Source organism: Empidonax traillii, unplaced genomic scaffold (assembly GCF_003031625.1).
Source record: "Empidonax traillii isolate 1590-97213 ecotype Southwest subspecies unplaced genomic scaffold, ASM303162v1 scaffold1154:size169566, whole genome shotgun sequence".
Taxonomy (NCBI): Eukaryota; Metazoa; Chordata; class Aves; order Passeriformes; family Tyrannidae; genus Empidonax; species Empidonax traillii.
In genome coordinates this window covers 155,953-169,566 of record NW_020956347.1, presented here as the reverse complement: position 1 = coordinate 169,566, position 13,614 = coordinate 155,953, and the positions used below count along the sequence as shown (strand labels likewise).

Genomic DNA, 13,614 nt, shown 5'->3' with positions numbered 1-13,614 from the left:
GATTGAGCAATTCAGAAGGATTTATACATGTCCTGTGAAGCAGAAGAAGTCCAACAGAACCAAAATTTGTGCTTTGAATTCCAGTGTACCAGTCTATAGCTCTTAACATCTGTGTCTCTCATTCATGTTTATGCATAAATATTCCAATTTATTATTACTTTCCAGCAGAGCTGAAACAAACTGTGTAATTTGATTCTGGTTTTACCTATAGCATAGAAGATGACAAGGGGGCAAATAATAACTTCTATTGTTCTAATGCTAATAATATTAGCTTTGTGGTATTTCAAGTATTTTCTTTCTCTTGTGTCAGTTAAGCCTGTTTGCTTATCAACAGAAGAAAATCTGATATCTCTGTCTAAACAAGCACACTGGCTATATCATCTTTTTATTCAGTGTGTGATCATACAGTCATTTCTTCTTCCACTACTGTAAGTCTTGAACTTAGTTTGGCTTATCTAAATTCTTTAGGCTCTTAGTTTGTGTTTTTTTTAAGAAAAATTTCAGTGTTTGAGACTATTTTGGATAGTTCCTTAAATATTAGCTAGGAAGTGGATACAGCTCCACAGACAATTTCAAACCAATATCAGCTATGAACATCCTACCCTGTGAAATATGTGACCATTTCTCAGACACTGTGTTCTGCTCTTTCGCTCTTCATCCTTGGTATAGATATCGATCTTGGTCTTTATATTTATATGCCTTATGAGTTTACCACCATTAGCATTTTATTTACACTTTTGAAACAAACCTCTCGGTCTTCCAAATTCACCACATTTGGTTTGGTCACTGGAATGTCTGAGTGGGATCTCTATATTTTACTGATGCAACCAAGCCAGATGTTGCTGTTCAGGATCACATCTGATGTGCTCAGTATGGGCTTTCAGTCATCAGGGCCGAAAATAGAACCCGTGTCAAGTAAACGCTCCCAAAACATTTGTGCTGCGAGCACTTGGGTCTCCATCACCAACTGCTTTGACCTTCTGATCTGCTCTCATGGTACTATAAATTATTTGCTTTGGCAGGCATATTCTCTGTGGCCCAGGGTGGACAGCAGCTCGCTCACTCCTCTGTCCCAGGCAACCCTTCAACATTCCTGCCCTACTGCCCCTTCTGTCCCTGCAAACCAGCGTGCGTGTAATCCTCATGTTCCGTGTAAGAACCAAGGAACCTGCTTTATTTGTAAGAGTCCTGAGGAACTACTCTCACTTTGGGTGTCAAACCAAGGGGCTATTTGCTTGGATTTCTTTGGAAGTAATGCAATGAGACTTCAGCTTGCAGGGCTATGATACCGCTGTCCAAGTCAAACCCTTTGTGGCATTGCTAGCTGTGTGATAAGGAAAGACTTGAAATTATCAATTTTCTCTTTTCTTTCGTAGCAAATAATTAATTACATGGTTGCATGTACTTTTATCATATGTGTTGAAGGAGGCAAAATATGCTTCTTTGTCCTTTATGGGTAATGTATGCCTTGTCAGACTGATGTTTCCTGGGGTTAGAAGAGATTGCTTAAAATTCATACTGTCTTTTACTTCTTGTCAGCACTCAGATGAGCCAGAGACTTTCAAAAAAGCCTAGTCTTCAAGAGGATGGTAGTTTTTTGAGACCACCACATTCTGTAATCAAGTAATTCTCTTGACAGTCAATAATTTATTCTTTTAGAAAAGTAAATTCTAGCATTTGGTAGAAGTATCTAGTAGCTGTTGAAAAACAATAGAAAACAAAGCCATTAGAAGTCTAATGGGACTCAATATCTAAGCACCAGAGATGTTCTTAAAGCATGTCTTTGTTTCAGATTTGCAGACCAGTTTATTAATAAAGACACAAATGCATCAAACTGACCTCCTGTTTGGCTCTCAATGTATCCGCTAGTAATTTTTCTACATCACTGCTAGTAAAGTGCTAGCAGCAATTCTTCCATTTCTCCTGTCAACCAAGCTTTATTCAAGTTTGACCTTCTCTTTGTCAGACAAGCATCACTCATCTCTCATGATGTGCTAGCTTTAATATTCTCTTTCAAGCGTTATACAGTATCCTCCTGGAATAAGCTCCAGCAATACAACATCCTCTAGGCTTGCACAGCGTAATGTTCTGTTCTGTAGTGGCAATAATAGCTTGTGGGTACAGCATTTATTATTTTAGCATGGCTTAATTTGTGTCATTGTTTTGGGCAGATAATCTGTATGTGCTGCTTCTATTTGAACCTGGTTTCCCTCCATTATTTCCCTTTTTTAGCAATACCTGCTAATTAGAATTGCCCAGCTCAGACTCCAAACTACTTCTGAAGATGAGGACTTTACACATGCTATTTCCATGGAAGAGCTGTATTTTTATCTAATTCCAGCAATTTTGTCTGAAGGGTTTGCTTCCAGGAATGACGTAATTATCAGTCAGTTTGACATTCTTGCAGCCACTTTGCGGAACTAAAGATTCAAATGGTACTTTGAAACAATGATGAACTTTAATTCTTTTTCCAATTTGGTGTTCTGCAATTACACACACTTCCAAGAGTGGAAAATCAAGGGATTGATTAATTTTGATTCTGGGGTTTCCTAGCAGCTTAGATTTTTAGAACCTTATTACAGTTCTTGCACTGTGGCAAGGGGTGATGGTGAATAGTTCTCTTTTTCAATAGCTCAATTTTTGCAGTCATTAAAGAAAGAGGAGTGTATTGGGACAATGGTCTGCTGCTCAGAAAAATGTAGAAGTGAAATAATGACACAAAACTTGAAGGATCATTATGATGGGGAGGGAGCACAGAACCATTCAAACCTCTTTGATATAAATATCTCTGCTGATGGATAAGACTTATTGTCCAGTTGTATTTCTGATGGTATCACAAGCTACAAAAGCAAAGATCTGTGTTCACTTCTATATCTTCACTGCTAATATACCTTTCATACTGGAAGAATCTGCCTTTTTAGCATCTTTCACAGATTTTTTTCTCAGAAGTTTGGGTATAGACATTAGTTATCTTGTATGATGAATTCCTGTGTTGTGTTGTGAACTACAGATAGTAACATTTTTACTAAAAATGAATAAATTAGATCATGACTTAATTTGAAAACAGTTGAGAACCATGTAAAGTTAAAGTTTTCTAAGATCTGATAGTTTTCAGACTAAGTTCAAATAGTAATTATGCAGCATTAAGAAACACTTTTGGAAATTTTACTTAGCCTTGGTTTAAACTGACATGGGGATAGAGAATAACCTGGGGACTTATTTGAGGGTACTGAAAGAATACCACACAAGCCTCTCACTCCACCTCTCCAGTCCTCACCATCTGGGGATGAAGTTACCCTGGTGGATACTTGTGAACCATTTTCAACAGAAGTCAGGATTTAGTGGCTATGCCGAATATTATACAGCTTTTTAACACCTGAAATTTATTAATGAAAATTTAAAGACTAATTTTAACTAATTTCATGTTTAGTTACCTAATTAAATATAATTAACTGGCTTTAAAAAAAGGGGTCAGGAAGAATTTTTCCTTTTGCCTTCAGTACTGGACATTTGTAAATATAATGTTCAGTAGAATGTAGGCAGATAACCACCCTGCTCTTTGTCATTCCACTACACAAGTGTGTATATGTGGAGTGCACAGAGAAAAAATAGCATCAACTAAGGAGCAATATCACTGCTTGGAATTTTCCTGTAATCCTAGTAAAACACTCTCTTGTTATCTAAAATGGCATATGGTAGAGAGACATAACATGAAGGCAGTTAACTGGTATTTCATAATGTAATGAATTGTCACTTAAAATAAAAATCTAAGGAGCAAACTAACTGAAATAAAATAAGTGCCCCATAGGGTTAACTAAATAAACCACTGTTTACACTGCTCCTCATACACTCATAACTTTTTTAGGTTAGTTTTTTGAGTGTGTGGATGACAGAAATGAGTTACATGAAGATAAGCTCTTTTAAGTAAATCATTGTCATTCAACAATATAATCTGAGATGTCTAGCCTTGAATCCCTGATTTGAAAATACATTCAATGGTCTCTTACATAATCACAGTTCATTTCTTATCTACATCAAGGAATGTTCCTGTCTATTCTGGTAGCCTAACGACTACTAAAGTGAATTGCTTGGTGACTCTGGACACTTCCTGATTTGGTGCTCTCATACGCGCAGAGAACACTTCCACAGTTCAGATTATTTCACTCGTGGTGAGTTCAGAAGAAGCAGTAAACAATGAAGAAGTTTTCAAACTAATTTTATCTCTGAAGATGCAGTCATTTGTTACAAAAGAAAGAGATGCTCTCAAGATTTCTTTTTGGGAAATTTGCGTCAGTTGTTTGCTTTATGCAATTTCTATTCAGAAAAGAGACCATTAGGTGGTTGGGGTTTTTTGTTTCTTTGTCTGGTTTTTTTATATGAAGCAACTGCAAAGAAGAGCAAGTTAATTAAAAAACATATTTTTTCCCTTCCTAATTTTTGATTCTCCTTCCTAAATTGAGTCATGATTAGGTTCCAGTAAAAGAAGTGTAGTGAAATTTGATGAAGGTGCCTGAAACCCAAGAGAAGCAAGGAAAATTTCATATGTCCATCTCTCATGCTCTGAATTACAAAATTCCATTTAACGTGGAAGACAAGTCAACAATTTTTAAAATAACCTTCTAAACAAGTGAATTAAACATAGAATTCATGTGATTCTTTAGGCATCTTGTAGCATGCATTCCACATGAGATTTATTATGAGATTATGTGTCTTTACGTGGCAGTATTACCAATGATTTGATTAGACATTCTAGAAAGAAGGTGTAGGTTGCATGATCAGATTATGACAAGGCCTCTTAATTCCAAGGAGTGTCTTGCTTAAAACTTCCCTCAGTTCCCACACTCCTCTTCACCTTTTGGACCCTTCCTTTTTCACAAGTGTGAGAATTGATGCAGTCTCAGTCTCTCCTACTTAGAGTCCTGTTGGTATTTGATCTCTTGCCTTTTCTCTCACTTATTTGAGCAGATGCTGCTCCAACACTCTGGTTTTAAGTATTCCTCATATTTTCTTTAGCCTTCATAAAAACATATTCCTGTTTCCAGCCAGCCCAGCTCACAGTCACCTCATTACTCCTGGCTGTGCTTTCACCCTGCCTATGAAATGCTGTAATAATTTTGTAGTGGGAAAGTTGGATCATAGCTTTGTCCAAATCTTCTTTCTATGCTTGTGGAGAAAGAGTAGCCAGTCACATCTGATGTTGTTAGATAAATGCATTTCACAAATAAATAAATTTTAAAAAGGTATTTTAAGAGTAAGCTCTTTTATAAATCTACTCAGTCAAATGAGGGTAATTTGACAACTAAAACACTATAGCTTCATTTAGCCAAGAATGAGTTTCGGAGGCTAAATGAAAATTCTACTGTTTCAGAAAAGGGGGTAGGGAAGTTGTGAGGTCAAAACATCAGAATAGTTCACACCCCAGCAGAAAGACACCTTAATGAATTTTTATAAAACATGAAAAAGAAATTGATAGAATGTCCATTTGTATTCAGGAGATGAACTACGAAAATTATCAATTCACAGCATATAAAGCAGATGTTCTTGGTACACAGAGATGTGCTTACTGTACTTTCACTAAATTGTGAAGTTCACTATTAGTAAGAGTTTTAATTTAATATTATGTAAAACTCAGAGCATAATTTTGCCTTAGGCCAAGTAGCTATTGTTCATTCTTTTAGGCATACCCTTTCTAAAAGGATTGTTCACAACAGCAGTGAGGGAAAGCTGAGATCTGTAGTCAAGCACAGGACGATGGTAAATTTTATGGTCTCTCCAAGGGGAAGAGACTGTTGCATAGCTGGTTTTCTGTGGATTCCAATTTGGTGTTGTGACATTGCTAATATCTAGCACCTCAATCCTCTTTAAACTTTTTGAATAATACATAATCAGATATAATTTGACCTGTAAAATATGTTTTGAACAGTTTGTCTCCAGTCTCTAATTCTGCCCATTCTTGTGCATGTGCTTTGCTTTGATTACATAATTAGCCTTTAAATTAATGGCATAATAGATACTTTTAGTTCCCTGGATTGTCACTGCTATATTTTATTCAGCTTTACATTTGCCACTATATTTTTGATATATACATTTGAATGAGATATTTTCTTACAGATAAACTAGTTTAGAAATGAAATGTGATGCACATTTAAGGTGTAAATTATTATTTTGTAAAGTATATAACCTGAGATATCTCCAAACATCTCAAAAATACCCAAACTATTTAAAGGGTTCATGGAATGTGTCCTCCCTTTGGGGGAAAAAGTGGAAAGATCAGTAAGGTGACAATTAAAACAACACAGTTTCATGTATGCACTGTACTATAAAGTGTGAAAGTCAATAAAATAAGGGTAGATATTTTAGATATCAGACAGCAAACATTTTCTGTCTGATAGTAAATGTGCATACATCATGTTTTCGCATTAGGCAATGTAGAACTATATATGTCATATACTTTCACAGTTGTGGTTCTTCTATTGGTATTTGGGAACAATTTCTGTCATTATATGAATGGCTGTGATAGAATAGTTACATTTCAGGAGTTGCAGCTGGGGGTGTGGTGTGTTTATATCCTTGGTAGAAACACTTTCTAGTGTATTTATATCCTTAGTAGAAACCCTTTCCTTTTCCTTAAAATAGAGCGTTATTTTTTGAACACTGTAACTATATTAAATATACATTCATTCATATTAAAAATATATTTTAAAAAATAAAGTTAAAAATCATGTGGGGATGAGCTATGGTATGTAGATTATATCCAATCCACACAGCCCTTCATAAGTGGCAGGGGTTCTTATCTACTGATAACATCTTTTTGCTTGTTTAAAGTGTAGTGAGAGTGGCCTTGCCACAATTATAAGCACAGGTGTTACTTGGATTCTGGTCTACAGAATCCAGATTAAAAGACTGACAGATTTTTATGACATAAGATATTTCTCAGAGACTGTTTTGTCTAACCTATATTCCCCTTCTTCCCAATTCTCTTTCAGATAGCGGTTCTGTGGATGAAAAGGTTTAAAATCACCTATTTGCTATAGGGATCATGTATTTTGTTGATGTTTGTTTGTGACTTCTTTGACCTGTTTTGTTCCTTCATTTTAGTTGTGAAATCTGCATGTTTTTTTTCCCCAGCTTTCCACTCTTTTGTTCTCCTTTGAGTGTATTGCAAATGTGTTGCATTTATAAACAGGATAACCCTCACTGTTGTGCTTATCATAATTGCCAACACAGGGGTCTGCTGCTGTCAAACATGATATCTCATATTTGCCTCTAATTATCACCTACACTGCATACACTATAGGAGTTTAAGGACAACAGTATTTGGGAAGCAATACCTTATCTTCCCATGGGTTCTGCCAGTGTGTTTCACTAAATGCTGAATGCTACCAAAATGTATCCCAAAGGAATAGTTACTCTAGCTTTGGCCTGGAGCTGACCCTGCTAAACATTTTCATATGTCTTACATGTTTGATGCCGTTAAATTCTGTGCAAAACTTACTAAAAGCAACCAAGTGACTGTACTTTTTCTGGTCTCTGTTAAAGGCTCGCATAGTAAGCGGAAGTTCCTTGGATGCTTCCAAGCTTTATGCAGTCCAGGCATTTACTGGGTAAGTACCAATATGACTGTGAATGTTGATATTTACATCTGCAAAGTAGTCTCATAGAATCGTAGTATTTTTCTAAGTTTTCTTATTTTAAGAAATTGCATTATTTTAAGCGAAGATACACAACAAAACTGTGTCTTGTCCTCCTAATTTTTTTAATAATTTTTTTTTTTTGAGAAATCAATACAACAATTCAGATACCAAGGCTAACTGGATGACAGATTTTTTTTTTACCTTTTTTTTTGCATATAGAACAGATGCCCTTTTGAAGCTGTAACACAATTTTGTCTTCATTCTAGTAAATGTATAGTAATGTAATGCTAGTAATATAGTATCAATCTGGTACTTAGAAACTAACAGGTCAAGGGAAAAAGATCTTCCAGTAGCTGAAAGTGAATGTGGCAGAAACCAGAACATTTTGCTCTGTTGTCTCCAGATGAAGTTATCTTGCATCTAGTTGTAGGAATTCCTTCCTTTGAGGAAAATCTTTCCTTCCTATTTTCAATTGTATGAAAAGGAAAAGAAGTAAAAGTCATTGGTAAAATTATCAGTTACAATAGCTACCTAATTAAAAGGGATATTATCATTTTGCTGGTGCACCATGAAAGCACTTTTGCTATATATATGCTTTGTTACACAGACAGGGTGATGACATCAAATTAATCATTCATCTTCTTGTTTTTATATCTGAAAGGCTATACAACAGATGCTAGATGCTGGGAAGTTTTCCTGTTTAGATTCCTATGGTTTGGGGTGGGGGTACCCTAAAAGGTAATTATGGCTTGAATTTGCTTAATGTAATTCACATGTTTCTGTGGAAGGGATAGTTAAGGTAACATTTGTACTTATTAAACCTTTAACAAAATTAAGAGTACTCTCCAGCTTTTCAGTGGCTTAGGGAGTTTCCATATAGTTTGTCATACCTCAAAGTCTTGTCTTTCTGCCTTTCACCACTCAGAACCTTCAGAGTTGCTGTAAAAGTGTGAGGCCAGCTGTGACATTGGGCAGGATTAGTGGCTGAACACAAACCAGAAGAGAAGCAGTTTAACATCGAGTTATTGTGTAATTTAGGAGAGCATTTTGTAAGCAGACTCCAAGAGTGTAGGTACTGACAATCAGGTATTGATATCTATGCCTATAGGAGGCTATATCGTTTTGCCATATACACTACTTTCCATAACCAGTTACTTAAATACCATTCCCTAATAGATGTAGGCCTTTAAAGGGTAATGTACAAGAGTGTATAGAATTCTAATTTTTTTGTTGGTTGCACACAAAACAATCTCATAGGTGTAAGGAGAACTTTTGCTACTGACAATGACTGTACAGACTGAAGGTGCTCTTTTTATGCCCTCTCTTCCAGTCACAGGTGAATGAATTCAAATATTGAGTCCTCTGAGAATAAGCTGTGTCAATCCCTTCTGCAGACATCCTGTAACCACTGCATGGGGCGACTTCAGATGACTGACAATAGCTCAATACTAGCTCATGTTTTTAAATTAAACATCATTTCTGTTGCTGACAATGTGTAGACTGAGCCTCTTCTCCCTTTGCTGTCTGCAATATCTTTTTGAAGCCTCTGTTTCACCAGACCTCGCTGAAAACAGTTACGCAATTTTCATTTAACTTCTCATGCAGCCAAAGAATGCTGTCATTTCAAAGACTTCTGTGCTTCTGTTTTAATCACACTTCCCACTCTACTCCTGCATACAAAAACTAATCCTAAATTCTAGGATCCCTCAGCCTTTTCACGACTGCAGTTTTAGCTATGATTCTTTTTTCCTCTTATAGTCTCTAAAACGTGTTTTCTGAAGTGAGGGCTGATTCTTTCCCTCACAACCATTGATACTGTGCCTTATCTATACAGAAATATCTCAGCTGCATCTTTTCTGCCTTGCTCTTCTCTCTCTGTCATAGCACAAAGCTGTGACCCCATCTCACATGCACATCTCACCAGCACACCCCACATCCATGGCAGGGACGGCAACCCTTCGTTTTCTGCTATGATCTCCTCTTGGCTGCATGAAATGACAGGACAAAAAAAAGTACAGGCAAAGACCAAAGACAGCTTTCCTGGGGTTTCTCATCCAAGCTCTCTGTTATTTGGCAAAAAGCACCACCTTTCCTGGGGTTTCCATACCGGTATTCCATAATGGCTTCTTTATTTTAAATTTCTTCTTCATTTTATTGGAAATGAGACACTTTAGAGTTCATTATTTGCATATTTTTTAAAAGTAAAAGGAGGTCAGCCGGGTTTTTTATCATGAATCTTGAGTAGTACTGTTATACTTTTTCCAGACTTGCTCTGTATTAATTTACTGCTTGTGTGATGGCAAGTCAGAGACTAATAATTTTACATATGGCCTAATCCATTCTGAATTTTGCTAATGATACACAGATGGTGCTGCATGCAGATGATTACTCCTTTCCTTCAATGGCATGTTCTCAATGGTAAAACAAACTTATTTTTCTTAGACTCTGACAAATTCAAATACATTATTGTTGAGCAGAATATCTTCAGAAGCACACAAAAGATAGTATTACAGACTTTTTTCGTGGCTTGAATAATAACTTTGATTAAACTTCACCATCTTCTATGTCAAGTTATGGTTGTCTTATAGTTGGGCATAGGGAGGGAAGTAGAGAATTTACTGTATAACCTACATTACCATAAACAGTTTTTCTATGGCTAGTCTTTAATGTTCTAATATTTCATTGTCAATACAGCAGTGACCAGTTTGTTATTTCTGGTAAAGTAGCTATTCTGTTTTTCAATAAAATTTGATCTCACAACCCAGATCAGTATATTAATATTTACTTCCAGTGATAGCCAACAATCTTTGCATATTTACGGTCCTCTTATGTGTTATTAGAAGGATCGATTTGTCCTTCTACAGAAAATTTGTGCATTGGAGGATTTCTAGTTCACATCCCCAAAGTTGGGGCTGTTTCAGTGGAGATGCAAGGAAGAGAACTATGTAAGCAGTTCTCCAAAAATAAGATTGATTTCAGCAAAGAGACAGGAGATATTATTGTCTTCTAGGAGTTCATCTGATCATTGATTCATTGCACAACGAAAGGAGACAGAAAGGAAAGAGTTTCCCTTTACAAGCTGCAGTTTCAGGTTGCAGTTGTTCTCTCAAATGTGGTTAGCTTCTTTAACCTCTTAAAGGTATTCAGGTGACTGAGTAAGTGCAAGAATTTCCTGACATTGCCAGGTTTCAAAGATTAATTGCAGAGAAGTTGCAGAACCTTCTGGTGGAATACATAAACTTCTTGGTAATGGTTACAGTACCACCCTGGTATCGTCAGAAAAGATGGTGAAGTGCATTTAAAACCAAAATATTTAATTTCATTGATATTTCACTTTGCAAATGATAACTGGAATGAGTTTTAGTAATACTTTTTCAAAAGAACAAAATGGGTACCTCTTGACTATACATAAGTTAGAAGTAAATATTTGTTATATTGTAGAGATGCACAGAGGAATAAGCAGATCAAGATGTTTCTGCTAAGTTGGAGTTGAGTTGGAAATCATAATGAAAAGATTGGGGGGAGGGAAGTACAGATTGAGTAGAAGATTAAGCTATTTAAAGAGACAGAGGTGTGAGTTATGACAGATTACTGACTGAACATAAATTACACCACTAATGTCATAATAAAATATCTTTGCATTATGTATTCATCTGCCTTTATTCATCTGTCATTCTTGCTGTTCCCTCAAAAGCCAACCTTTTCTTTCTTTGGTAACATCATCAACATGCTTAATTCAGACATAACTTTTTCCCCAGAAAAAGACTATTAGTCATTCTTGAATTTGTGGGGTTTTTTTGCCTTGCTATGTGCTACTCCTTAATGATTAGTAAAAGGAGTTCAGTAAGAACCTCCATTTCAGTCATATTTTATGTTATAGAGCAGAATAATAGATGGAAGTGCTTTAACAGATACTGTCTGTCAGAAGTATCTCTTTGTGGCATAAGAATTCCTTATACACAGGATGAGTTTTATTTGCTGCTGATGGAACTGCTCCTGAGAAGAAAAAAGCCCTGAGTTCCTGAGTTTATCTCTTAGTCTCCATACATTTACTTTTCATAACCTCAGAAATGTTATTTTATTTCTATTATGCTTTTCCTGGGTTTGTAGGTCTGGAAGTTGCGATTTGGGTCTACTTTGATCTTTATGTTCTTGAAAAAAAATTTTATTATCACAACCCTTCACAAAGACTGTTCATGTCAAAATATAAAGGAATTGCATAAACAGCTTATGAATTCCTTTCCCTTTTTTAGATGATGATGCAGGTGCATCAGAAGGGAGTATGAAAGAAACAGATTATCTCCTGAATTTATAGGCCAAGCGTTAGGATAGTGCTTGGAAAGTGGTAATGCTCATGAGTGTTGAAATAAACTCTCTTATGCTCTGAGTGCTTTACTCGCTCAACTAAGATATGAAAGGCATGACCTTTTTTCTCTTGTAACTAGAAGGAACTCTGCAAAGAAAAACAGAGGGATGTATTTCACTTTTCTTAAATCATTTGGAGTTCTGCTGTCTGAGTTCTGTTGGCTTGTGTTGATTCATGTTGAAGATATAAGCATGTTGAAGATAATAGTTAGCGGGGATGAGTCTGTCCCAACCATGTACAGTCTGGCCCATCAGCATAACTCGGCTTTGATTTCAGTTTACATCAATGTGCCAGCCTGGAAGTCAGGACAGCTGAGGTCTCTGATTCATAATTCCTTTTGGACTCAGCTGCGGTTCTGGAATTGTAACATCTATATCCAGCAGGAATCCTCAGCCAGAGTCTTACCTTTCATCTAGAATTTGTCAACTTTTTTGTCAAGTTTGTAAGCTGGTCTGGGTGGGTGTGGGGGTTGTAATCCTCAAGTCACCGAAAGAGCATCTGGGGCAAAGTCCCGACCCTTCAAAAGGAAGTGAAAATTCTCTCACTGATTTCAGTTATACCTCTTTTCACTCAAAAATTGTTTTGTGTACAAATAAAATTGGGACTTTCAGATGACAAACCGTGTTATACACCGCCTTCTCTGAGAATCTCAAAGTATCTCTGAATTAGATCTGACAAGGTATGTAACAATCTTCCAAGATCCAGTGCAAAAAATGTTCGGAGGATAATACCTGTGTTAACTGTTGTGAAGAGTCAGGAAGAATGAGGCACATTGTTATCTGTATCACTAAGTATTCTTCCAAATTCTATTGCATCAGCCTTTATTCCTTGAAGTGATTACACGTTGCTCTTTGCTGCTGTTTCCAAGTTATATGTGAGATCTAACTGGAGTTTAATTGTGTGCTTAATGAAAAAGCTTAAACCAGGAAAGAGAAAATAATGATGGTCACCATGGAAGTATCTTAAAAGCTCTGTTTTCCACATTTACATGGAGTTGTTTGAGATGTCAGTCTGTGACTTCGCTAGGTATTGTAGTTTTTTATCAAATTTATTACAACAATGATATTCTCTGCAATGTTGGGCTGCATCTCAGCTACCAGATATACAAGACCTTTTGATGGAAAGGTACTGTTATAACTTCTAAATCAATGGCAAAAAGTTTTAGGAGGTATTAAACAGCCTTTCATCTACTCTGCTTTTGGTGAACCCCAGAAGTAAAAGTCAGCAGCACCAAGAGTTTCACCAACTTTTCCTAAGAAATTGAACATTGACCTTCTTTAGCTGATAACTGCTAATTTTGATTTTATCTGTAAATACAGATATTACAAGCAGTTCTTAAGGATGCAAACTTGTAAGCCCCATGTTTGTATTTTCCTCTTTGCCTTTGTATTTCCTTCAGTGGACTGTATGGCATTGACAGCATGCCAGACCTGCGCAGGAAGAAATCGTTTCCCATTGTTCGAGATCTGGTGAGTGACTTCTGAAACTGTGAATTCCTTTGTCAATTGTCTACACCCTTCCTGCAATTACTACTGTGCACGTGAATGACAGTTTGTCAGCCACTGTTTTAGGGAAAATGGGTATCTTGAGAGAATGGATTGAGGCCAGTAAAAG

The 13,614-nt window shown here is 36.4% G+C and overlaps 1 protein-coding gene across 1 annotated transcript in view; it reads left to right on the top strand.

Annotated features, from left to right (window-relative positions):
• Positions 1–6,984: 6,984 nt before the first annotated feature.
• The window catches only part of LOC114068946 (protein unc-13 homolog C), a 120,153-nt gene continuing 113,523 nt past the window's right edge, over positions 6,985–13,614 (top strand). The window contains exons 1-3 of the mRNA XM_027905422.1: positions 6,985–7,009; positions 7,540–7,604; positions 13,400–13,469. Of these exons, the coding sequence (XP_027761223.1) occupies positions 13,422–13,469 (48 nt within the window). The 5' untranslated portion in view covers positions 6,985–7,009; positions 7,540–7,604; positions 13,400–13,421. The remainder of the gene's footprint in view (positions 7,010–7,539; positions 7,605–13,399; positions 13,470–13,614) is intronic.